This window comes from Papio anubis, chromosome 2 (genome assembly GCF_008728515.1).
Source record: "Papio anubis isolate 15944 chromosome 2, Panubis1.0, whole genome shotgun sequence".
Lineage (NCBI taxonomy): Eukaryota > Metazoa > Chordata > Mammalia > Primates > Cercopithecidae > Papio > Papio anubis.
Window position 1 is genome coordinate 54,773,390 of NC_044977.1, and position 26,602 is coordinate 54,799,991.

The window sequence follows — 26,602 nt, forward strand, 5'->3', positions numbered from 1 at the left end:
TGCTCTGTCGCCCAGGCTGGAGTGCAGTGGCGCAATCTCGGCTCACTGCAAGCTCCGCCTCCCGGGTTCAAGCCATTCTCCTGGCTCAGCCTCCCGAGTAGCTGGGACTACAGGCGCCCGCAACCACGCCCGGCTAATTTTTTTCTATTTTTAGTAGAGACGGGTTTCACCGTGTTAGCCAGGATGGTCTCGATCTCCTGACCTCCTGATTCGCCCGCCTCGGCCTCCCAAACTGCTGGGATTACAAGGGTGAACCACCACGCCTGCCCGCCGCAGGCAGTTTTCCACTTTCCCGCCAGGCCCGACGCTGCTCTGACGCCACCAAGGCGCGCCACGTCGTGACGTCAACTTTCGCGCCGGAAGTGTAAGGCCGGGCAGCCCAGCTGAAGGCAGTAAGCTGGCCTCTCCGTTGCAGGGTAGTTCTGGGATATCGGGGCAAAGGGGCGTGAGAAGGCCCGGAGGCGAAGTCGAAGAGAAGCCGAAGAGAAGCAACTGCGCCCTGGAGAAGAGAAGCTCGCCCATTCCCGACTGGGAGCCAGCTTTCAGTGAAGATGGCAGGGCCAGAACTGTTGCTCGACTCTAACATCCGCCTCTGGGTGGTTCTACCCATCGTTATCATCACTTTCTTCGTAGGCATGATCCGCCACTACGTGTCCATCCTGCTGCAGAGCGACAAGAAGCTCACCCAGGAACAAGTATCTGACAGGTCAGCCCCCTCCCTTCTCCTGCCTACCTCACACCGCCGTGACCTTGGGCAAGAAAGTGCAGGAGTAGTGTCAGTTTGCCTAGGTTCACGTCGCGTCCCCACTGGCAGGGTGACCTTACCCGTTATCTCTGTGTTTCACTTTTGTCCCCTGTGAAATGGGGATGATAACAGTACCTGCTTCATAGACAGGTAGGAATCAAATTAGATGATGTCTGTAAAGCCCTTAGCACAGGATCTAGGACGTATTGAGTTTTGAAAAAAAACGGTGCTGTTAATCCTTTACGTTAGTCGCCAACCTTCGGTGGGTTTACCTATGAATTATCCCATCCTACCCTTTCGTTGAGAAGAGTGCCAGGTGCGTTACTGCTTTTAGTCTTTGTAATATCCAGTCAAGTGAGTGTGATAATCTGCATTCCACCAAATTACTGTACCAGGAGTCGGACCTGGCGGGACTGTCAGCTGAGATGCTAAGTACCAAAGCTCTTTGCAGTCTGTAAAACTGCTGTTAGAGATGTAAGGAATTGTAGTTATCATTTCCCCCCTAGAGTGGAGGCAACTTCCTCACATATTTCATTGCAGTATTTATTTATCTACGTATTTACTTATTTTTGAGACAGAGCTTCGCTCTCGTGGCCCGGGCTGGAGTGCAGTGGCGTTATCTCAGCTTGCTGCAACCTCCGCCTCCCAGGTTCAAGCGATTCTCCTGCCTCAGCCTCCCGAGTAGCTGGGATTACAGGCCCACACCACTACACCTGACTAATTTTTGTATTTTTTGTAGAGACAGAGTTTCACCATCTTGGCCAGGCTGTTCTCAAACTCTTGACCTCAGGTGATCCACCTGCCTTGGCCTCCCAAAGTGCTGGGATTACAGTTGTGAGCCACCACGCCCAGCCCCTCATTGCAATATTTATATACAGAAACAGGAATTTGAGATGATTTTAGATGGTTATCTAGACATGTACCCCTTCATATTAGAGTAATAGTTTTCTCCCAGCTACTTGGGATGCTGAGGCAGGAGGATTGTTGGAGACCAGCCTGGGCAACGTAAGGAGACATTGTCTCTTAGAAAAACAAGCAATTATCAGTCAGTTCTGATTACGTTCAGAAACCATCTCAGGTAAGTGCTACTGTATGTTTAGCACCTCCCTCTCACATTAATTTCTCGTTTTAATAAACAGAGTAAGCCTCAGGCTAAGAACTTTCCACAGGTAATAGTATCTAGTTAAAATTTAATAATGTTTTGATTCTACTGTACTTATTTTAAGTTACTTTCTTTTTTGTGACAATACTGTATTTCCATTTGCTGGTAATTTAAAGATTCCTTTAAAATCATATAGATGGGAAAAAAGTTGATATATAAAAAGTATTAAATATGTAATGATACAAGTGCTAGACAAAAATTCTGACCCATGGCATGAGAACGACTGAAGTTTATTTAGGAAGCACTGCTGTAACATTTCCCAATTATGCCAAGAAGAATAGTAACCATTTACTCTGTCAGGCACTATGCGAAGCACTTGTATTCATTAACTTATTTAAAACTCAGAACAACTCTATGAGGTACATATTGTTGTCTCATTTTATAGAAAGTGAAGCTTTAACAAGTTCCATGGTCACACATGGTGACATTCAGGACTTCACACCAAGCCTTCTGGTCTTAGGCTTTTTCGACTATACCACAGCGATCACTGTCTTTCTGTAGCATTAGTTTTAGAACTGACCAGAGCCAGCACCCCACCCTGAAGTGAACCTTAAGAAGTCAACTTACTGGCTGGGTGTAGTGGTGGCTCACCCCTGTAATCCCAGCACTTTGGGAGGCCGAGGTGGGTGGATCACAAGTTCAGGAGATTGAGAACATCCTGGCTAGGATGTTTCTACTGAAAATACAAAAAATTAGCTGGGCATGGTATGCTGGGCGCCTGTCATCCCAGCTACTCAGGAGACTGAGGCAGTAGAATTCCTTGAACCCAGGAGGCAAGAGCTTGCAGTGAACTGAGATCATGCCACTGCACTCCAGCCTGGATGACAGAGTAAGACTCTGTCTCAAAAAAAAAAAAAGTCAACTTACTGCTTGAGTGTGGTGGCTTACGCCTGTAATCCCAACACTTTGAGAGGCCGAGGCAGGCAGATCACGAGGTCAAGAGATCAAGACCATCCTGGCCAACATGGTGAAACCCTGTCTTAACTAAAAATACAAAAATTAGCTGGGCGTGCTGGCACATGCCTGTAGTCCCAGCTACTCGGGAGGCTGAGGGAGGAGAATCACTTGAACCCAGGAGGCGGAGGCTGCAGTGAGCCGAGATCACACCACTGGCGGCCGCGGGGAAAAGGAGAAACCCCCCACAAAAAAAAAAAAAAAAAAAAAGTCTATTTATCACAGAAAGAAAGGCTGTAGAAAAATGCAAAGTGGGCCGGGTGCAGTGGCTCACGTCTGTAATCCCAGCACTTGGGAGGCCGAGGCAGGTGGATCACGAGGTCAGGAGATCGAGACCATGCTGGCTAACACGGTGAAACCCGGACTCTACTAAAAATACAAAAAAATTAGCCGGGCGTGGTGGCGGGCACTTGTAGTCCCAGCTACTTGGGAAGCTGAGGCAGGAGAATAGCATGAACCCGGGAGGCAGCCCTTGTAGTGAGCCGAGATCGCGCCACTGGGCGACAGAGCAAGACTCCGTCTCAAAAAAAAAAAAAAAAAAAAAAAGCAAAGTGGAGAAAACTCAGACATTTAGCATTTTTTGGCACATAAATTTTTCTTATTTTAGCCTTACATTAGCGCTACGGCAGATACTCCTAAATACATTTTTACAATTGAAGAAAAGGGATCCTGGAAAAGTTAAGTAGTCTTCCCAAAGTAACCAAAGTAGGGAAATATTGTGCCTGTACTTGAACTCAGATCAGTCTCACTCCCAGTTTAAACCCTCTTGAACCATGATTCCTGCTGTTGTAGATTCTCTACCATGATTTTCTGCCCATGGTTCACTATTAGAGCAATGGTTCTGAATTATATCTGATCCAAAGCTCTCTTTTGTAACCCCAAAATGAAATTCACAGTTAGTGTAGTCTGTTTACAATAACTTTTTTTTTTTTTGGAGACCAGTCTCACTCTGTTGCCTAGGCTGGAATGCAGTGGCGCAATCTCGGCTCACTGAAACCTCTTCCTCCCCAGCTGAAGTGATTCTCCTGCCTCAGCCTCTCGAGTGTCTGCGATTACAGGCATGCGCCACCATGCCCGGCTAATTTTTGTATTTTAGTAGAGACGAAGTGTGAGCCATCACACTCAGCCAAGAACATTTCCTTAAGAAGGAATGTAACAGCTGGGCACAATGGCACATGCTTGTAATCCCAGCACTTTGGGAGGCTGAGGCGGGCAGATCTTTTAAGGTCAGGGGTTCGAGACCAGCCTGGCCAACATGGTGAAACCCCATCTCTACTAAAAATACAAAAATTAGCCGGGTGTGGTGGCATGTGCCTGTAATCCCAACTACTCGGGAGGCTGAGGCAGGAGAATCACATGAACCTAAGGACTGGAGATTACAGAGAGCCAAGATCTCGGCACTGAACTCCAGCCTGGGCGACAGGAAGACTCCGTCTCAAAAAAAAAAAAAAAAAATTCCACAGATTTCCACACGTATCCCTAGAGGGCAGTACCACCCCCATGAGGAACCAACCACCGCTCTAGAGAAAACTCAATGTCTCTGCTCATAATTGCTGCATCCCTTAAGTGAGGTAGCTGGATTATACCAGCTCTTACATGGAGTGACTCAGCCTCATCAAGTCATCATTTGACTTGATAAAATGCTGTACACTCTGACCCAGCCTAAGTCCAAGAAAAAGGTGTGTTTTAGTTGTAAAACTTTTTTTTTTTTTTAAGAGACAAGTCTTGCTGTGTCCCCCAGGCTGGAGAGCACTGGCACAGTCAAGGCTTACTGCAACCTCAATATCTCAGGCTCAAGTGATCCTCCCGCCTCAGCCTCTCGAGTAGCTGGGACTATAAACGTGTACCACCATGCTCTGCTAGTCTTTAGATTTTTTGCAAAGATGGGGTCTTCTCTGTTGCCCAAGCTGGTCTCAAACTCCTGGTCTCAAGTGATCCTTCCATCTCGGCCTTCCAAAATGCTGGAATTATAGGCATGCGCCACTGTGCCCAGCGGTATAAAACATTTTTCTAAATATGCTGTAAATGTCCATTAGCAGCCTGGCGTGGTGGCTCACGCCTGTAATTCCAGCACTTTGGGAGGCAGAGGCAGGCAGATCACGAGGTCAAGAGATTGAGACCATCCTGGCTAATACGGTGAAACCCGTCTCTACTAGAAATACAAAAAATTACCTGGGCATGGTAGGATGCGCCTGTAATCCCAGCTACTCGGGAGGCTGAGGCAGGAGAATCGCTTGAACTGGGAGGCAGATGTTGCAGTGAGCCGAGATTGTGCCACTGCACTCCAGCGTAGGCGACATAGCAAGACTATGTCTCAAAAAAAGAACATTTCCATTCGCACCAGGCATGGTGGCTCAAGCCTGTAATCTCAGCACTTTGGGAGACCGAGACAGGTGGATCACATGAGGTCAGGAGTTGGAGATAAGGCTGGCCAGCACGGCGAAACCCCATCTCTACTAAAAATACAAAAATTAGCTGGGCGTGGTGATGCACACCTGTAGTCTCAGCTCTCTGCAGGCTGAGGCAGGAGAATCGCTTGAACCCAGAAGGCAGAGGTTTCAGTGAGCCAAGATCACGCCACTGTACTCCAGCCTGGGTGGCAGAGCGAGACGAGACAATGTCTCAAAAAAAAAAATTTTTTTTTTAACAGGTTTTAAGCGAAAGCTGTAAAATACATGAATAAAATATATTAGACTAGGTTTGGGGATAGAGTATGTGTAAAAAATGGTTCTCAGACTTGACAAATATTCTACTGACTTTTTGGAAAGGAAGAAACATTGATTCTTCAGAATGTGGAACTCTGGTTTGAGAAGTACTGATTTTAAAGTTTTATTCTAAGAAAATATCTTTCAGGCCTGGTGCAATGGCTCATATCTATAATCCCAGCACTTTGGGAGGCTGAGATGGGAGGATCCCTTGAGCCCAGGAATTTGAGACCAACCTGGCAACATAGTTAGACCCTGTTTCTGCAAAAAACAAAATAAATAGAAGATGTTCTTCAGTTGCAAATTACAAAGTTTTATCTTCATAACAGTACAGAGACTTATTTTTAGATATTCATTAAAATAAAAATACAAAATTAAAAATTTCTTGTAGAATTTTTAACTTCAGAGAACATAGCTATGGATCTCAGCTTAAGAAAGCAAGTGTTTAGAAAATACAGGATAATTTACGATTGCTTATTTAGGTCTTGAAATACATCAGGGTCACGATACTCAACTTCATTTCTACATAATTGTTCAGCGGTGTAAATGTAGGAGATCTAGATGAATTCCTCTTGATTACACTGCCTGGGAAAGTCTTGAGTTATCGTAGACTGAACAAGTGTTTTCCATTTGTTTTTCTGGAGACAGGGTCTTGCTTTGTCACCCAGGCTGGACCAAAGAGGTCGAGGCTGCAGTGATTGAGGCTGCAATCACAGTGGTGCGATCATGGCTCACTTCAGCCTCTATCTTCCGGGCTCAAGTGATCCTCCCACCTCAGCCTCCCGAGTAGCTGAGACTACAGGCACATGCCACTGCACCTGGCTAATGTTTAAATTTTTTGTAGAGACAGTGGTCTCTCATTATGCTGCCTAGGCTGGTCTCGAACTCCAGGGCTCAAGCGATCCTCCCGCCTCAGCCTCCCGAAGTATTGAGATTACAGGCGAGAGCCACCACACCTGGCTGTGAACAAGGTTTTTTGATGGCCTACCATGTGCCTTGTACTCTGCCGCATGCTATGGGGTACAGTATAAGACAAGGTCACAACCCTGCTCTCAGAGTTTCTGTTCAAGTGATAAAATATGCAAAGGGAAAAATAATAGACATTGTTAATCTAGTGCTTAGGATGTGCCAGGTAGAGTCATATAAGATCATATATATGAAGAACTCAGCCTAAAATTCTCCACTTGGCTGGGTGTGGTGGCTCACACCTGTAATCCCAGCACTTTGGGAGGCTGAGGCAGATGGATCACTGGAGTCCAAGAGTTAGAGACCAGCCTGGGCAACATAGTGAGACCCTGTCTCTACAAAAAAAAAAAAAACACAAAAGTTTGCCAGGTGTCATGGTGTGTGCTTGTAGCCCTAGCTACCCAGGAAGCTAAGATGGGAGGATCACTTGAGCTCCGGAGGTCAAGGTTGTCATGAGCCAAAATTGTACCATTGCACTCTAGCCTGGACAACAAAGTAAGACCCTGTCTCAAAAAACAAAAAATCCTTCATTAGTTTCCTTTTGCTCTTAAGACAATGATCAAAATACAGTGGGACCTGGCTGGGCACGGTTTTTCATGCCTGTAATCCTAGCACTTTGAGAGGCCGAGGCAGGCAGATCATCTGATGTCAGGAATTCGAGACCAGCCTGGCCAACATGGTGAAACCCCATCTCTACTAAAAATACGTGAATTAGCTGGGTGTGGTGGCACGTGCCTGTAACCCCAGCTACTTGGGAGGACGAGGCAGGAGAATCACTTGAACTCGGGAGGCAGAGGTTGCACTGAGCTGGGATTGTGCCATTGCAGTTCAGCCTGGGAGACAGAGTGAGATTCCATCTCAAAAAAAAAAAAAAAATACAGTGGGACCAGTCTGGCTCTTGCACACCTCTGAAGTCTTGTTTTCACCACATTTTCTGTAGTTCTCCTTCTTCCAGCCATATGGCCTTTGCTCAGGTTCTCAGAGGCAGAGTGTTTACCTCTATGAGGCTTTTGCGCATTTTGTTTACACCAGCACTTTGCCAAGGTAATCCTCACTCATCCTGAAGAGTCCAGCTTAATCCTACATCCTCAGCAAACCCATCTCTCAGACCTTGACTTCCCAGACTCCATCACCTCCTGCTTATGCACTCCTCCAATACCATCCATCTCTCTTCCTAGGACATGATAATTGAATTTCACATTTATTCTTCTGGTTATTTGGTTAATGTCTTTCTCCCTCACTAGAGTTTGACCGTCATAAGATATGTGTATTTCGATCACCATTCTTCAGGTCACCTGGCACTTAGAAGTTCAAGAAATATTTGTTCAATGAAAGAATAAATCTACCCTTGTACAGAATATGAATAGAGACTTAGGGAATTTAAGTGACTTGCCCAAGATCACATGGCTAATAAGTGGCAGAGATGGGATTGAACCCATGTGTTCAACTCCAGAGCTTAAGTTTTTACCCATTACTCTAGACCCAGTGCTTCTTAGACTGTCAATGGTAAAGGGCCGGTTTCGGGGTTTTTTGTTTTCTAAATTTCTAATCTCTTGTAGGCTAATACTTTTGTAAAATATTTTGATCCTGTATTTGGATGTTGTGACAATGTCAAATTATTATAAAAGTCTCTAAATCCTTACTCTCAATGTCTGTGCTTATCACAGACCAGCATTGCAACACTGACCACACTTTGAGTATCTTTAGCAGCCAGGGAGCAGAATGTATTACGTGTTGCCTCCGTAGCCCTGTAGATGAAGTAGAGAACTGTACAGCATAATGAGCTCAGGAGGAAAGTGGAGAGAATTCCATGAGGGTTCCAGGCATTGGGAAAAGCTTCGTGGAGGTGCTGAGGTTTGAAGAAGGTGTTAAGGCATGATGGAGTAGAACTTGGAAAGGAAAGGGCACTGGAACATTCCCAGCATGTGGAGAAGCTAGAATATGTGTATTGTGACAAGGGAGACCTCAGCGGTACTGACTGCTTAGAACAAGTGGTTTGTATTGAGTAGACAGAAAAAGCCAAGCACAGTTTTTATTATGTTCATTTCTGTCCATAATTTTTTTTCATGTTTCAAGAAGATTTCCATTAATTTAAGGACCTTTTCTTCCTTTCCCCCTTTAATGAACTTTTGAGTACCTAAAAAAAAATTAGTATTTCAATCTCTGTTTTGTCATTTGCGTCTTAGCAACACCCATTTGTTGCATAACACGGTAGTTTTTTTTTTTTTTTTTTTAATGGAAACAGGGTCTTAACTGTTGCCCAGGCGGGAGAGCAGTGGCACCATCTCAGCTCATTGCAACCTCTGCCTCGCGTGCTCAGGTGAGCCTTCTACCTCAGCCTCCTGAGTAGCTGGGACCAGAGGCATGTGCTACCAGCCCAGCTAATTTTTTTTCTTTTCTTTTTTTTGGGGGGGTCAGGGTCTTGCTATGTTGCCCAGGCTGGTCTCACACTCCTGGGCTTAAATGATCCACCTGCCTTCGCCTTCAAAAGTGCTGGGATTAGAGATGTGAGCCATCACACCCGGCCTAGCACAATATTTAATGATGAACTATGGCTGTAACAGTTAAGTTCCCCTAGTAATTTCATTTATTTATTCAATAACTGTTTGCTGAGAGCTTTCTAACAGTCTGACTCCTGGGTAGGATTTCTGTTTGTCCATCAGATAGCAACCTTCTCAAGGCCTGTTCTCATTTCCCTGTAGGTAATAAGAAATTCCTTCTTTTATCCTCACTCTTCTCCCTTTCTCCTGACCCCAGATCTCCTGAGCAGTGTCCAACTATTCTTTTCACTCAGAGAAGGCGTCTTCCTAGCTTATTATCAAATAAGCAAAAGCTGGATGTAATGTCCCAAATGTACCTTCCTCTGAAATATTTATTTGTTCAGAAACATAGTCACTTCTGAAAAATACTTTTCTGAAAACCTAACTGTTAGGTTAAATATGTTTACGGTGGTTTCAAAGATACTTGTATTTTGGGAAGTTTCCACACAGAGCTGTTACCAAATAGGCCCTCTCTTGTGTTTAAATAGTTCTTCTACTTGACTCTCCGATTTTCTTCTAGTGTTTCACTTTTAAAAATCTCATTGTGTTGGTTGTATTTTTCAGTCAAGTCCTAATTCGAAGCAGAGTCCTCAGGGAAAATGGAAAATACATTCCCAAACAGGTACTCATTTATCTTTTATTAAAAAGCTCCACGATTCACTGTTGGGCAGTAGATATCTGAATGTTTTATAAGGGGACTTTGGGGAAAGCTGAAGGTTGGCAATTTAGTAATTAAGCTGTGGCCTGATGGTGTTTGCTGTCATGGTGACCTCACCTTTCTTAGGAAGTTGTTTTTAAATGTGACTCAGCTAAAGTGTCTAAAGTGTCAGGTCGCCTGCCAAGTAGGCTGACAGCTCTAAGCAGAACAGCATATCCTAAAGGTCTTCTGACTAAGTTCCTGGGGAGTAATTTGACAATCTGCTGTGTCATAGTTCTAAGACCTAAAATGCTTTTTTTTTTTTTTTAACTAGTCTTTCTTGACACGAAAATATTACTTCAACAACCCAGAGGATGGATTTTTCAAAAAAACTAAACGGAAGGTAGTGCCACCTTCTCCTATGACTGGTATGTTTATTCCTTTCACTCATCTTTAAGGAAGGTTTTTAACATAGGTCATTGAGTGGGGTGGGGTGGGTGTGGGAGAGGGCAGAGAGGGTGTCATTTTGTTTAAATGTTAAATTGCAGAAGATAGTAATCTTAGACCTTGGAAATCATCTAGTACAGGGATCTATGGAAGTGGAATTCTCTTTTTCAGTTAGATTTTCTGAGAACCCTAATGTATAAAGTGGATTAAAAAAAATAGTTCTCAGCTGATGGAGTGGGGAGACCAGAGCTGTTGTCCCTGGGTCTCTCCTTATTGCTATTCTCAGGACCCAGGGTTCTAGGGAGCACAGTTGGAAAAGCATTCCAGCCTGGCTCTCACCCAGTGCCTGGATCCCCTTCCGACAGATGGCTGCCCAGCTTCTGCCTAAATGAGGAAGAGTGCACTACTTCCGAGACATGCCATTTTGTTGTTAGATGTGATTGTTTGGTCTATCCTACAGTTTTGGCTCTAACATTTTCTACTTCCACTGATCCCAGTCATGTGAAAAATACAGCATGTTAAAAGTAAAACAGGCCAAGTATGGTGGCTCATGCCTGTAATCCTTGCATTTTGGGAGGCCAAGGCAGGCAGATTGCCTGAGGTCAGGAGTTCGAGACCAGCCTGGTTTACATGGTGAAACGCCGTCTCTACTAAAAATACAAAAGGCATGGTGACAGGTGACTGTAGTCCCAGCTACTTCGCAGGCTGAGTCAGGAGAATTGCTTGAACCCCGGAGATGGAGGTTGCATTGAGCTGAAGTCCCATCACTGTACTCCAGCCTGGGCGACAGAGCAAAACTCTGTCTCCAAAAAATGAAAATAAAAAAAAAAGGAAAACAAAGTAATTTGTTGTTTTGTGTTGACTCTCCTCTCATTTTAGTACTATTCACTTCTTTAGGTGAGACAGCCAGCTATTTTAAACCCATAGGGAAGGTATTATAATTAGTTTTTTTTTAAGAGTGACTAACGTTGTATGGAGTTCATTTTTTAACAAGTTTTTAAGAAAATTTACAAGAAACAAAAGACCATTAAATATATGAGAAGTTACTTGACGTCACTAATAATCCATGGAATACCAATTAAAACAAGGTATCTTTTTTTTTTTTTTTTTTTTTTTTTGAGATGGGAGTCTCACTCTCTCACCCAGGCTGGAGTGCAGTGGTGGCGATCTCAGCTCAATGCAGGCTCTGCCTCCTGGGTTCACACCATTCTCCTACCTCAGCCTCTTGAGTAGCTGAGATTACAGGCACCCGCCACCACACCCGGCTAATTTTTTGTATTTTTAATAGAGATGGGGTTTCACCATGTTAGCCAGGATGGTCTTGATCTCCTGACCTCGTGATCCACCCGCCTTGGCCTCCCAAAGTGCTAGGATTACAGATGTGAGTCACCATGCCCGGCCAAGATATCCATTTTTTTTTAGCCCCATAAGCTGTCAAAAGATTGAAAAGATTGAACCGGGCGCGGTGGCTCATGCCTGTAATCCCAGCACTTTGGGAGGCTGAGACGGGCGGATCACAAGGTCAGGAGATCGACACCATGGTGAAACCCCGTCTCTACTAAAAATACAAAAAATTAGCCGGGCGTGGCGGCGGGCGCCTGTAGTCCCAGCTACTCAGGAGGCTGAGGCAGGAGAATGGCGTGTACCCGGGAGGCGGAGCTTGCAGTGAGCCGAGATTGCGCCACTGCACTCCAGCCTGGGGGACAGAGCGAGACTCCATCTCAAAAAAAAAAAAAAAAAGATTGAAAAGATTGGCAGGATCCACTATTGTCAATGTCGAGGAAGTTAGGCCCCCTCACCATTGGCGGGAGTGGCGAGAGGTGGGGCTTTGCTGACAGTCTGACAATATCTATCAATTTTAAATGTACAAATCCTTGGACCTAGAAATTCTAAGAAGTTCTCTTACAGAAACACATAAACATGTAGATGTATGTGCAAGATAATTGTTGGCAGCATCATTTATCATTGTCAAAAACAGTGGAAACAATCCATAGGTCTACTCAAAAGTGATTGGTGTGACCACACTGTGGAATCCTGTGCAGACATTAAAAATATTGAGACTGGGTACGGTGACTGACACCTGTAATCCCAGCACTTTGGGAGGCCGAGGCAGGCAGATCACTTGAGGTCAGTCAGGAATTCAAGACCAGCCTGGTCTGGTGAAACCCCATCTCTACTAAAAATACAGAATTAACTGGGCATGGTGGTGTGTGCCTGTAATCCCAGCTAGTTAGGAGACTGAGGCAAGAGAATCACTTGAACCTGGGAGGCAGAGGTTGCAGTGATCTGAGATCATGCCACTGCACTGCAGCCTGGGCGATAGAGTGAGACTATGTCTCAAAAAACAAAACAAAACAAACAAACAAAAATGCCGAGCACAATGGTTCACGCCTGTAATCCCAGCACTTTGGGAGGCCAAAGCGGGCAGATCACGAGGTCAGGAGATCGACACCATCCTGGCTAACATGGTGAAGCCCTATCTCTACTAAAAATACGAAAAATTAGCTGGGCATGGTGGTGGGCGCCTGTAGTCCCAGCTACTTGGGAGGCTGAGGCAGGAGAATGGCATAAAACCGCGAGGCAGAGTTTGCAGTGAGCTGAGATCGTGCCACTGCACTCCAGCCTGGGCAAGAGAGCAAGACTCCATCTCAAAAAAAAAAAAAAAAAAAGGAAATATTGAGAGGGAGCTATTCAGTGTGGAAATATCATCCACAATATATTACTAATAATAAGCATAGTAGCATAGTATCTCCGTTTTGTGTGTGTGTGTGTGTGTATATATATATATACACACACATATACATAAAAGTTGTAATATGTGTATGTAGAGAGAAAGATGGAAGGATATACAACAAATAAGTGTTTAGAGAATGGGCTTAAAAGAACTGTCTACATCATACATTTTTATGTCATTTGATTTTTTTTTTAACAATAAACTTATTTTAATTATCAAGTATGTTAAAAATTTACAGAAAATTGGAGCCAGGCACAGTGGCTCACGCCTGTAATCCCAGCACTTTTGGGAGGCTGAGGTGGGTGGATCATGAGGTCAGGAGATTGAGACCATCCTGGCTAACATGGTGAAACCCTGTCTCTACTAAAAATACAAAAAATTAGCCGGGCGTGGTGGCAGGTGCCTATAGTCCCATCTACTCGGGAGGCTGAAGCAGGAGAATGACATGAACCCAGGAGGCAGAGCTCGCAGTGAGCTGAGATTGCACCACTGCACTCCAACATGGGCCCCAGAGCAAGACTCTGTCTCAAAAAAATAAAATAAAATTTACAGAAAACCAGGAGGAAGTCCCTGGCAACAGAGGTAAAACTTAGTGGGTTTCTTGTTTGTGCTTTTGTCTTAGATCCTACTATGCTGACAGACATGATGAAAGGGAATGTAACAAATGTCCTCCCTATGATTCTTATTGGTGGATGGATCAACATGACATTCTCAGGCTTTGTCACAAGTAAGTTACAGACCCAGCCGACTTCATGTTACCCAGAGAGATTCAAGTGCAACTGAGACACTAATATCATAGGTCGTATGTTTTCTTGTGTAAACTGATAATAGTCTTTGAACAAAAAATTTACTATGTGATGACTTTTATGACTTTTGCCCGAAAGTGATCCTAAGTTCATGATGTGGATGCTTTTTAGCCAGATTAGATTCAAGCAAGTGACTTGCTAGCTTGCTTCCAAAACTAATATGGTATTCTAGTTGAGCAGGATAAAGGGAAGCATATTTCTATTTTGACTTCGTTTGCTAGGTGTTAGGGTGAGTTTTCTATTTGTTTATAAGTTGATTTGATTTTAATCAATTTGGTTTCTTAGTAACATAGTTCTATGCTTATATATTCCACTTAGAGTTTAACAGATTGGTGCAAATTTTTTCCAAATTTCAGGTCACAGCTCAGTTTCAGTCCCTTCTTCCTCGGTAAGCTAGAAGCAAGTATTATTGAGGGAAACTAGAGCAGAGTGGCATTTTGACTGTCTTTTCTTCAGAAATTGCCACAGATTTTCTTGTGGAAGTCGTTTTCCAAAAGCTATGTGGCACAGAGTTCCCACCTCCTCTGGGAAAGATTCACACTTATTCTAAAAATAAAACAGCTCAGAGTGATTGTGAACTTTTTCTTCTCTGCAGCCAAGGTCCCATTTCCACTGACCCTCCGTTTTAAGCCTATGTTACAGCAAGGAATCGAGCTACTCACATTAGATGCATCCTGGTAAGAACTTTCTTCTGTTTAATAAAAATACAAACCACACTTTGGGAGGCCAGGGTGGGAGGATCACTTGAGCCCAGGAGTTTGAGACCAGCCTGGGCAACAGAGTAAGACCCTGTCTCAAAAAAACAAAAACAGGCGGGGTGCAGTAGCTCACACCTGTAATCCCAGCACTTTGGGAGGCTGAGGCGGGCAGATCACAGGTCAAATCGAGACCATCCTGGCTAACACGGTGAAACCCCATCTCTACTAAAAATACAAAAAATTAGCCAGGCGTGGTGGTGGGCGCCTGTAGTCCCAGCTACTCAGGAGGCTGAGGCAGGAGAATGGCGTGAATCCGGGAGGCGGAGCTTGCAGTGGGAGGAGCTTGCAGTGAGGGGAGATTGTGCTACTGCACTCCAGCCTGAGCAACAGAGTGAGACTCCGTCTGGAAAAAAAAAAAAAAAACGTAAACAAAAATCACACAAACCAAAATCTAAAACCAGTGCCCCTTAAAAATGAGGATTTCTGGCTGGGTGTAGTGGCTCACACCTGTAATCCCAGCACTTTGGAAGTGTGAGTGGGCGGATCACAAGGTCAGATCGAGACCATCCTGGCTAACAGAGTGAAACCCCGTCTCTATGAAAAATACAAAAAGTTAGCTGGGTGTGGTGACTGGTGCCTGTAGTCCCAGCTACTCAGGAGGCTGAGGCAGGAGAATGGCGTGAACCCAGGAGGTGGAGCTTGCAGTGAGCTGAGATCACATCACTGCACTCCAGCCTGTTCGACAGAATGAGACTCTGTCTCAAACCAAAAAAAAAAGATGAGGAGTTCTAATTTGCATACTTCATTGGAATTGGTTTTTTAAAGGTTGTTTTTTTTTTTTTTTTCCCCCAAGACTGTGTCTCACTCTGTCACCCAGCCTGGAGTGCAGTGGTTCTATGTCACTGCAATCTCCACCTCCTGGGTTCTAGTGATTCTCCTGCCTCAGCCTCCCGAGTACCTGGGATTACAGGCGTGCACCACCACATCTGGGTAATTTTTGTATTTTTCGTGGGGACGGGGTTTCACCATGTTGGCCAGGTTGGTCTCAAACTACTGACCTCAAGTGATCCATCTGCCTCGGCCTCCCATAGTGCTGGGATTACAGGCATGAGCCACCACGCCTGGCCAAAAGTTTTTTTGTTTTTTTTTTCATTGAAACTCCACTCAAAATGCCATGGGTGGTTTATGGCAACTTTTACATGAGTCTAGCAAAAGGAAAGAATGTGTCACCTCTTTTCTGTCACAATTGGGGGCTTAAAACTGCAGGGGTGGATGTATCAGCCCCCAGAAAGTTAAAAGTTTAAGCCAGGAGTTCTGGCCATGCAATCATTTTTAGTCATACCTGGAGCTTATGAGAGTGGAATTTTGTATTATTTTTTTTTCCAAAGTACATTACTATTAATGATAATAGTTTTCATTAGTTCTAGTCACTGTGCTTAGCATTTTCTGTATTTTACCCTCATAGCAACCTATGAAACCTTTGTAGGAATTGACATTTGACAACAGTCTGTCCAAATCCAGCACCCATGTGTTATTTACCACTCTTTATAATTTTTAAAAAGAGATTTCTCCTTCTGAATACCACTGTTTTTTTTTGTTTTGTTTTTTTGTTTTTGAATGGCAGAATAAGACAACTTAAAATCTGAAAAGCTCTTAGAAAATACTGCTACAGTATCTGGAACCTAGTAATGCTGCTTCACGTGGCCTCTCCAGACTCTTTTGCCTGTGGCTTCCCAAAGACTGGCATAAAACAGAGAAAAAGAATAATGGACAAAATGGGGATTACTAGTGGTAATCTTGACTACTTGGTTTGAGCAGAGCCCTCTAGGATGTGTGGGAGGAGCAGGACAGGCCAGAGGCTGGGAAGTCTGGGCCATGCACAATTCTGCTGGAGAAGAAAAGCTGTACATTATATGAGTACCATGAGTCTATTCAACTTTTACCTTCCGGTCTCCTTGGGCTAAACAAAAACTTCATGGGTTGGAGAAAAGCTTATTTATCTTTTCTCAGCATCCAGAGAGGCATGTGACTAAAATGATATCATGGACAGAAGGGAGACTGGAACCCCAGTGTACAATTACCACTGTGGTGAGATCAGCAACATTGTATTCAGACAGGCCATTTACTTACCTGCAGCCTATGGAGTAACCAGAGTAGACTTTTGCCTTTATGTGACCCACTTGTTGGAATGACTATGGATCTTTCCATTTATCATTTTCCATACTCATTTTTGGTTTTAGTTTTTATTATATGCAAGCCTATTTATTTTATGGAGGTTGAGTAGGAAACATAAGCTAAAGGAAGCCTCAGTGATATAGTTCAAAACTTGGAATGACTCTCCCAGTAGCTATAGTCCTCGGTACTATATTTCCTGAAATCCACCTCTCATCCCTTCTTGTAAGTACGGAACACACCCAATGGCTCACGCCTGTAATCCTAGCACTTTGGGAAGCTGAGGTGGGCAGATCACTTGAGGTCAGGAGTTCGACATCAGCTTGGCCAACATGGTGAGACCCCGTCCGTCTCTACTAAAAATACAAAAATTAGCCAGGCATGGTGGTGCGTGCCTGTAGTCCAAGCTACTCAGGAGGTTGAGGCAGGAGAATCTCTTGAATCCCGGTGGCAGAGGTTGCAGTGAGCCGAGATTGCGCCACTGCACTCCAGCCTGGGTGACAGAGCGAGACTCTGTCTCAAAAAAAAAAAATAATAACTATGGAACACACCAACACTTATGATTTCGAAATCTCTTGGGAATGGAATTCAGAATGAGAGTCGTCTTTGGATTTTTAAAAATGTAGTTCTGTGTTGTTGAGACTGCTTTAACAACTTGTGTTTCTTCTGTGGTTGTGCTTTGGATGAATACAGCCCATCCAAGGTCACTTCTTTACAACACTGAACAACTTTGGGTGGTAGGAAAGTGGGAACGGCATTACTCTCTGATATAATAACTAACCACACCATTTTCCTTTTCCTTTGCCAGGGTGAGTTCTGCATCCTGGTACTTCCTCAATGTATTTGGGCTTCGGAGCATTTACTCTCTGATTCTGGGCCAAGATAATGGTGAGAAGCATGTCAGGTTTACTAAGCAAATACTTCCATAGATGAATCATCCATGTTAGAGCCAGAAAAGTCTTGTAGGTTATGCTGTTTGTTACCACAGTCAAATAAAATGTTTCCTTCCTTCAGTTTCTGAGGTATTCTGAAAGACTTAAAAATTCCAGGGGTCAAACTGAAGATCTCAATTCTCTCTGGCAATGACTGGGACAGTATTTGATTCCCCAGAATCTGATACCATCATGTGAGGGATCCAGCACCAGCAGTATAAGCCTGTGAACCTAAAGCTTAAAGAAGGCCTGGTTTGTCAGTCATTTCATTGACTAGAGCCCTTGCCAGTACTAATCCTTGCTCTCTTGTTTACTGGCTGGGACCTCAGAAAAGTTACTCAACAAGTTACTTAACTTCAGATTCTCTATTTGCTTATCTGTAAATAAGGACTTTATTAGTTAACCTGTGGGGTTATTAGGAACAGATGAGGTAGAATATGCGAACCACTTAGTGAAGTACTTGGCATACAGTAGTTGCTCAATAACTGGTGCCTGTTATTGTTGAAATTTGAAATGAAGTTTAGAGCTTCCTTTAGTGATCTCTTTTTTGCTGTTACTATCCCCATTTTTCAGGAGACACAAAGTGACTTTCCTAGAGTCACATAGCCAGTGGGTGACAGGGCCAGTCGTGAGGCTGTAGTCCAGTTCTCTAATCTGTGTGAAGCCCATTCTTCCCCTTGGGTGCTGGGGTGCTCGCTGAGTCCTCGTACTCATGTAAGTGTGTCTTATGCTACAGCCGCTGACCAATCACGAATGATGCAGGAGCAGATGACGGGAGCAGCCATGGCCATGCCCGCAGACACAAACAAGGCTTTCAAGGTACACTCTATTCACCATTCAAAGCCGCAGCGATGCTCTGAAAGGTGTTATCAAGAGCTATTTTAAAAATAGCTTCCTTGCAGGGAGTGTTGTGTGGTTCCATCGTTTTAATTTAAACTTAGCAAAAACATAGTTTACACGTCTCTTTTTCCTGAGGCAGAACCATTTATTAAGTAAATTGGAAATTCTTGGTACTTTTACTGGTTTTTAAATGCTCACCAGAATTTAATCCACACTATCAATGATGCCATAAAATAATCCAATCAGAGGTGTGAGGTAAACATTTAGAATACTTGAATGTTTTTGAACCCCATAGATATCAGATATAAATTGCATTAAAAAAAATCAATACTGGCCGGGCGCAGTGGCTCACACCTGTAATCCCAACACTTTGGGAGGCTGAGGCGGGTGGATCAGGAGGTCAGGGGTTCAAGACCAGCCTGACCAACATGGTGAAACCCCATCTCTACTAAAAATACAAAAAAAATTAGTTGGGCATGGTGGCGGGCGCCTGTAATCCCAGCTACTCAGGAGGCTGAGGCAGGAGAATTGCTTGAACCCAGGAGGCGGAGGTTGCAGTGAGCTGGGATTGCACCACTACACTCCAGCCTGGGCAACAGAGTGAGACTCCGTCTCAAAAAAAAAAAAAAAAAAAAAAATCAATACTAAGAGCCTTTTCACAAAAAGGTTCTAGAATTTGCATAATTTAGCATGATTTTTGTGGAACAAAATCTCACTGTGTTTCATGATAAAAACTAGAAAGAGAAGGGAAGTTCCGGCCCGGGACAGTGGCTCACACCTGTAATCCCAGCACTTTGGAAGGCCGAGGTGGGTGGGTCACCTGAAGTCAGGAGTTTGATACCAGCCTGGACAAAATGGTGAAACCCTGTCTCTATTAAAAATACAAAAATGGGCCAGGTGTGGTGGCTCACACCTGTAATCCCAGCACTTTGGTAGGCCAAAGTGGGTAGATCAACTGAGTTCAGGAGTTCAAGACCAGCCTGGCCAACATGGTAAAACCCCTTTTCTACTAAAGATACAAAAGAAAATGTGCTGGGCGTGGTGGCAGGCGCCTGTAATCCCAGTTACTTGGGAGGCTGAGACAGGAGAATTGCTTGAACTCAGGAGGTGGAGTTTGCAGTGAGCTGAGATTGCACCATTGCACTCCAGCCTGGGTAACAAGAGCAAAACTCCATCTCAAAAAAAAAAAAAGAAAGAAACAAAACAAAACAAAAATGAGCTGGGCATGGTGGCATGTGCCTATAATCCCAGCTACCCAGAAGGCTGAGGCAGGAGAATCGCTGGAACCCAGGATGCGGAGGCTGCAGTGAGCTGAGATCATGCCACTGCACTCCAGCCTGGATGACAGACCAAGATTCTGTCTCAAAAAAAAATAGAGAAGTTTCTCAGCCTGATAAAGGGCATCTATGACAGACCCACAGCTAACATCATACTCAGTGGTGAAAGACTGAAAGCTTTCCCTTTAAGATCAAGAACAAGACAAGGATGTCTGTTCTTGCCACTTCTATTCAGCATTGTCCAGGATGTACTAGCCAGGGCAGTTAGGCAAGAAAAAGAAATAAAAAGTCATTCTGATTAGAAAGGAAGTAAAACTATCTCTGTTTGCAAATGGCATGGTGTATGTAGATCATCCTAAACAATCCACAAGAAAACTAACAGAGCTAATAAATAAGTTCAACATACAAAAATCAATTGTGTTTCTATATACTGGTAATGAAGAATTGGAAATGAAAGTAAAACAATTTTATTCATAATAGTATCAAAAGGAATAAAATATTTAGAAACAAATCTAACAAAAGAAATGGCCTTGGCCGGGCATGGTGGTTAACACCTGTAATCCCAGCACTTTGGGAGGCTGAGGCGGGCAGATCACGAGGTCGAGAGATCGAGACCATCCTGGCCAACATGGTGAAACCCCATCTCTACTAAAAATATAAAAATTAGCTGGACATGGTGGCACATGCCTATAGTTCCAGCTACTGGGGAGGCTGAGGCAAGAGAATCACTTGAACCCGGGAGGTGGAGGTTGCAGTGAGCCAAGATCGCACCACTAGACTCCAGCCTGGTGACAGAGCGAGACTTCATCTCAAAAAAAAAAAAAAAAAAAAAAAAAAAAAGAAATGGCCTTTTGTTAGATTTAAACTGATATGCTGAAAAATTACAAAACATTGCTGAAAGAAATTAAAGACTTAAATAAATGGAAAGACACCCATGTTCATAGATTGGAAGACTTAATATTATTAAGATGGCAATAGTCTCCAAATTTATCCACAGATTGAACACAATCCCTATCAAAATCTTACCTGCCTTTCTTGCAGAAATTGACAAGCTGCTCCTGAAGTTCACATGGAAATTCAAGGGAATCAAAATAGGCAAAATTGGAGAACTTACATGCTGTGGTTTTAAAGCCTATTACAAAGCTGTAGTAATCAAAACTGCACAGAAATAAAAACTGGCATAAGGAGAGATATAGGTCAATGGAATAAAATGGAGAGTTCAGAAATAAACACATCTATTTATCTTCAATTGACTTTCAAAGAGGGTACCGAGACTATTCAGTGGGGAAAGAATAGTGTCCATTCAATGAATGGTGCTGGGAAAAGGATATCTACATGCAAAAGAATGAAGCTGGGCACCTATTTCACACCATGTAAAAAAGTTAAGTCTAGGCCGGGCGCGGTGGCTCAAGCCTGTAATCCCAGCACTTTGGGAGGCCGAGGCGGGCGGATCACGAGGTCAGGAGATCGAGACCATCCTGGCTAACATGGTGAAACCCTGTCTCTACTAAAAATACAAAAAACTGTCAAGGCAGGGCGGGCTTCTGTAGTCCCAGCTACTCGAGGCTACAGGCAGGAGAATGGCCTGAACCTGGGAGGCGGGAGTTTGGCAGGAGCCGAGATCGCGCCACTGCACTCCAGCCTGGTGCCACAGCCGAGACTCCGGCCTCCCAAAAAAAAAAAAAAAAAAAGTTAAGTCTAATGGTTCAACAGGCATGTGTAGTGCAGAAGAAAAAAAAAATTAGGTTCAAGTTAGCTTAGATGTGGTGCATGCCTATAGATAGGGGCACCACTTGAGCTGAGGAGTTTGAGGCTGCAATGAGCTATGATTGTGCCACTGCACATCAACTTGGGTGACAGTGAGACCCTGTCTCAAAAAGAAAAAAGAAATCAAATGGGTCAAAGACCCGAATCTTTAATATTGCATGATATTACTTATATAAAATATTTGGAATAGGAAAATTCACAGAGGCAAGGAAGTAGGTTAGAGGTTACTGAGGATGGGATGGGGGCAGTGGGGAGTAGTTGCTTACTGTGCGCATTTTCTGTTTAAGAGGACATAAAACTTTGGAAATGATAGTAGACGTGGGTACACATTGTGAATGTCATTAATGCCACTGAATTTTATATCTAAAATGGTTAAAATGGTGTATGTTATGTTACATATATTTTACCACAATAAAAAAATAAAGGCCGGGCGCGGTGGCTCAAGCCTGTAATCCCAGCACTTTGGGAGGCTGAGACGGGCGGATCACAAGGTCAGGAGATCGAGACCATCCTGGCTAACACAGTGAAACCCCGTCTCTACTAAAAATACAAAAAATTAGCCGGGCGTGGTGGCGGCGCCTGTAGTCCCAGCTACTCGGGAGGCTGAGGCAGGAGAATGGCGTAAACCCGGGAGGCGGAGCTTGCAGTGAGCCGAGATCGCGCCACTGCACTCCAGCCTGGGCAACAGAGCGAGACTCCGCCTCAAAAAAAAAAAAAATAAATAAAAATAAAAATAAAAAATAAAAATTTGGCTGGACATAGTGGCTTACACCTGTAATCCCAGCACTTTGGGAGGCCGAGACAGGCAGATCATTTGAGGTCAGGAGCTTGAGACCAGCCTGGCCAATATGATGAAATGCCATCTCTACTAAAAATACAAAAATTAGCTGGGTGTGGTGGCGCACCTCTGTAATCCCAGCCACTCAGGAGGCTGAGACATGAGAATCGCTTGAACCGGGGAGGCAGAGATGGCGGTGAGCGGAGATCGCACCATTGCAGATGCAGAGGTTGAAATGAGCCAAGATGGCACCATTGCACTCCACCCTGGGCTACAGAGTGAGATCACTCTGTCTCAAAAATATTTAATAAACAACTAAAAAACAGTGAGAGGGCCGGGCACGGTGGCTCACGCCTGTAATCCCAGCACTTTGGGAGGCCGAGGTGGGCGGATCACAAGGTCAGGAGTTTGAGATCAGCCTGGTCAATATGGTGAAACCCCGTCTCTACTAAAAATACAAAAATTAGCCCTGCGTGGTGGCGGGTGCCTGTAGTCCCAGCTACTCAGGAGGCTGAGGCAGGAGAATCACTTAAACCCAGGAGGCGGAGGTTCCAGTGAGCCAAGATCGTGCCACTGCACTCCAGCCTGGGCGATAGAGCGAGACTCCATCTCAAAACAAACAAAAAAAAACAGTGAGATACCACTTCGTGCCCACTCAGATGGTTATAATAAAAAAAGATGAACAATAACAAGTGTTGGTGAGGATGTGGAGAAATTGGAACCCTATTGTTGATGATGGTGCAGCCACTTTGGAAAACAGTTTTTCCACCATTCCTCAAACAGTTAAAACATAATTACTGTATGACCCAGCAGTTTTACTCTTAAGTAAATACTCAAGAGAACTGAAAACATATGTCCACACAGAAACTTATGTGAGAATGTGTTCAGAGCATGATTCATAATAATCAAAAAGTAGACATAACCCAAATACCCATCATCTAATGAAAGGATAAACAATGGAATATTTTTGAATATAATGTATGTTGTATATACAGTAGGATATATACAATGGAGTGTTATTCAGCTATAAATAAGAGTGGAATACTGAATCATGTTAAACAGGGAAGAACCTTGAAAGCATGCTAAGTGAAAGAAAATAACAAAAGGCCACATATGCCCAGAATAAGTGAAAAAAGATACGGAAAATAAAGGAGTAGTTGCCAGAGGTTGTGGGAGGTGAATAATGGGAACTGTGTATTGTTTGGTATGTGGTTTCTTTTTGTTATTAGATAATAACAAAATTATTATTAGATATTATGTAGATATTAGATAGTGGTGGTGGTTGCACAATGAATATACTAAAAATCACTAAATTGTACACATTAAAGGGGTAAATTTTATGACATGTAAATTGTATCTCAAAAACCCACTCATGAACTAACATTTGTATTTCACATTAGATAAGCTTACTCTATCTATCTATCTATCTATCTATCTATCTATCTATCTAGGGTCTCACTGTGTCACCCAGGCTGGAGTGCAGTGGTACAATCCTAGCTCACTGCAACCTTGAGCTCCTGGACTTAAGCATTCCTCCCATCTCAGCCTCAGTACTGGTGCATGAGGAGCCAGTACTACAGGCACACACCACCACACCCAACTAATTTTGTATAGAGATGGGATCTCACTATGTTGCCCAGGATGGTCTTGAACTCCCATCCTCAAGTGATCTTCCTGCCTTGGCCTCCCAAATTGCTGGGATTACAAGCGTGAGCTACCACACCTTGCAAACTTTTTTTTTTTTTTTTTTTTTTAATTTATTTTTAAAGACGAGGTCTTACTATCTCTAGGCTCATCTAAAGATAGGTTGTCTAGGGCAGTCTCAAACTCCTGGACTCAAGCTATCCTTAGCCTCAGCCTCCAGAGTAGCTGGGACTATAGATGTATGCCACTGCACCCACCTCATAAAGCATTTTTTAGACACTCACTAATTTAGGGCAAAGTAGTCAGATTAATAGAATATTTGAGAAATGTAATTTCTTGGAAAATTCTGCAAATTTATTTCTGCTCAACCTATTACTAGTTTACATCTAAATGATTATATGCCAAAACCATTTTTTAGTTCACACCATCAAAGTCTTTATCGCAGTGATTAAAAATTACTGGACAAACTAATGAAGTGCCATTGTGTATCTGGACATAAGGATGGAGTAAGTGTTCTTAGGCCCACCGAAAATACCCCAGCCATTTATGTCAAAGCATTGTGGACCATGCACCATTTAAACCAGATGACAAGTCCCTTGATTAAAGAGCTGAGAATCAGCACTAATTTGTCTGTTGTACATCCCTCAAGAGTACTGTGGGGCACAAAGGTGCTTAGTAAGCGTGAGCTGATAGACGGGTTAAGCGCTGGGGACTTTGCAGTCAGACCAAAATTTAAATCTCAGCTCCATTAGCTCCTAGTGCCAGTGGCCTTGAACAAATTATTTGACCTCTTAGCCTTAGTCTCCTTATCTATAAATTGAGGGGTGGCATGAAGAGGGGGAGGAGAGGATGCGTGTAGCAGCATTTCCCTTGTAGGACTGAATGAGCTTATACATGTGGATAGCACACTCCAGCTTTTAGCCTGGAGTAGGTGGTCACTGAAGGTTAGTCACAGCTGTCAGTAACAATTCCCTCTTCCTGCTGGGTGTTCTCTTCCATTACAGACAGAGTGGGAAGCTTTGGAGCTGACGGATCACCAGTGGGCACTAGATGATGTCGAAGAAGAGCTCATGGCCAAAGACCTCCACTTCGAAGGCATGTTCAAAAAGGAATTACAGACCTCTATTTTTTGAAGACTGAGCAGGGATTAGCTGTGTCAGGAACTTGGCGTTGCACTTAACCTTGTAACTTTGTTTGGAGCTGGCACCTCTCAGAATAAAAAGGAGGATGCAAGAGCTGGCAGGCATGCAGCAAGGCTTGTTCTTGTCTGGGCTGGGTTCCCCTTTATGTTTGAAACTAGAGGAAATAGGAGTATGCTGGGCAACTTGTTATTTTTAAAATGTTGTAAATGTTCCTTTTGGTGACTCTAGTAATGAAAGTCAGAGAAAGGGGGAAACCTCAAGCTACTGATAATATATAAAATCTTGGCCGGGCACAGTGGCCCACGCCTGTAATCCCAGTACTTTGGGAGGCTGAGGCGGGTGGATCTCGAGGTCAGGAGTTCAAGATCAGCCTGGCCAAGATGGTGAAACCCTGTCTCTACTAAAAATACAAAAAAAATTAGCTGGGCATGGTGGTGGGCACCTGTAATCCCAGCTGCTCAGGAGGCTGAGGCAGAGAATTGCTTAAACCCAGGAGGCGGAGGATGCAGTGAGCTGACATCGCACCACTGCACTCCAGCCTGGCAGACAGAGCAAAACTCCGTCTCAAAAAAAAAAATATATATATATATATGTATGTATATATATCTTAGCAGCAGCCCAGTCTTCGGAGGAAGCATTGTTAATTATAGCTAATGATTATGTGCAGTCAGTCTGACATCTGGCCACAGTAAACTCCTGTTTTCTTGGGATCCAAACACCCTGTGTTTTACCATTAGTTTTGTTAGTATTGTTAACTTTCTTTACACAAGTAAACCATTTCCACTACCAAAGGTTTAGAAACTATGGGTGAACAAAATGAATCTCCCTGTATTGTTCATTTTGAGCCTACATAGAACAGAGATCAAATATGTCAAAACCTTATTCAAATAAACTCTCTTCAGAGTGAATACCCAGGGCCAGGACAGACTCGGCAAACCTTCTATATCACTTAATTCTGCCCAGCGAAAATCAGTGACCCTGAGGCACTGCCAGATTCTAAAGTGCCTTTGGGATCATCAGAGACCGGCTATAAATAATGCAAAATCTTGATCTGGATGTCAGTATATGAAATCTTATCAAATCCATTGACAAATCGGTGCTATACTGGAAATGGCTATTCCTTTGGGTGAAGGACCTCACTTCCCAGTTGCTGGGAACGAAAGAGAATTTACATATTGCTGTAAGAAGGGAGAGACGGCAGTTGTTGGTAGACATGTGGATAAGGGGCCCAAGAATAATTCCGTCTGGATTAAAGGTCCCAGGGAAGTGACAGGGTGCCATTGCTCTACCAAGAGGTGACTATAATTTGCATGTTGAGTGCAGTAATTAAGAACAAACGACTCTTGACCCCACAAATTAAACCATCCTGTTTTCTTTGCCTGTGAAAATGTTGCCTCTGTAAGTCACTAACAACCTTCTGCCGACAGTTAGGACTGTCTATCTTGGACCAGTGCGGGGAGTCTAAGATGAAAGAGATGTGAACCTTGCCCTCAGCTCACAAGAGAGAGACACATAAGAGCTTTTTAAAATTTTTTATTACTTTTTTAGAGATGGTACCTCACTATGTTGCCCAGACTGGTCTTGAACTTGTGAGCTCAAGCCATCCTCCTGCCTCAGCCTCCCAAAGTGCTGGGATTATAGGCATAAGCCACCATG

At 43.7% G+C, this 26,602-nt stretch overlaps 1 protein-coding gene across 1 annotated transcript; it reads left to right on the plus strand.

Annotated features, from left to right (window-relative positions):
- Positions 1 to 363: 363 nt before the first annotated feature.
- On the plus strand, positions 364 to 25,854 carry EMC3 (ER membrane protein complex subunit 3). The gene is made up of 8 exons (XM_003894115.4): positions 364 to 706; positions 9,637 to 9,694; positions 10,044 to 10,137; positions 13,513 to 13,617; positions 14,292 to 14,373; positions 17,375 to 17,454; positions 18,235 to 18,317; positions 24,809 to 25,854. Exons 1-8 carry the CDS (start codon positions 552 to 554, stop codon positions 24,935 to 24,937), a joined length of 786 nt encoding a protein of 261 aa, XP_003894164.1. The 5' UTR covers positions 364 to 551; the 3' UTR covers positions 24,938 to 25,854.
- The last annotated feature ends 748 nt before the right edge of the window (positions 25,855 to 26,602 follow it).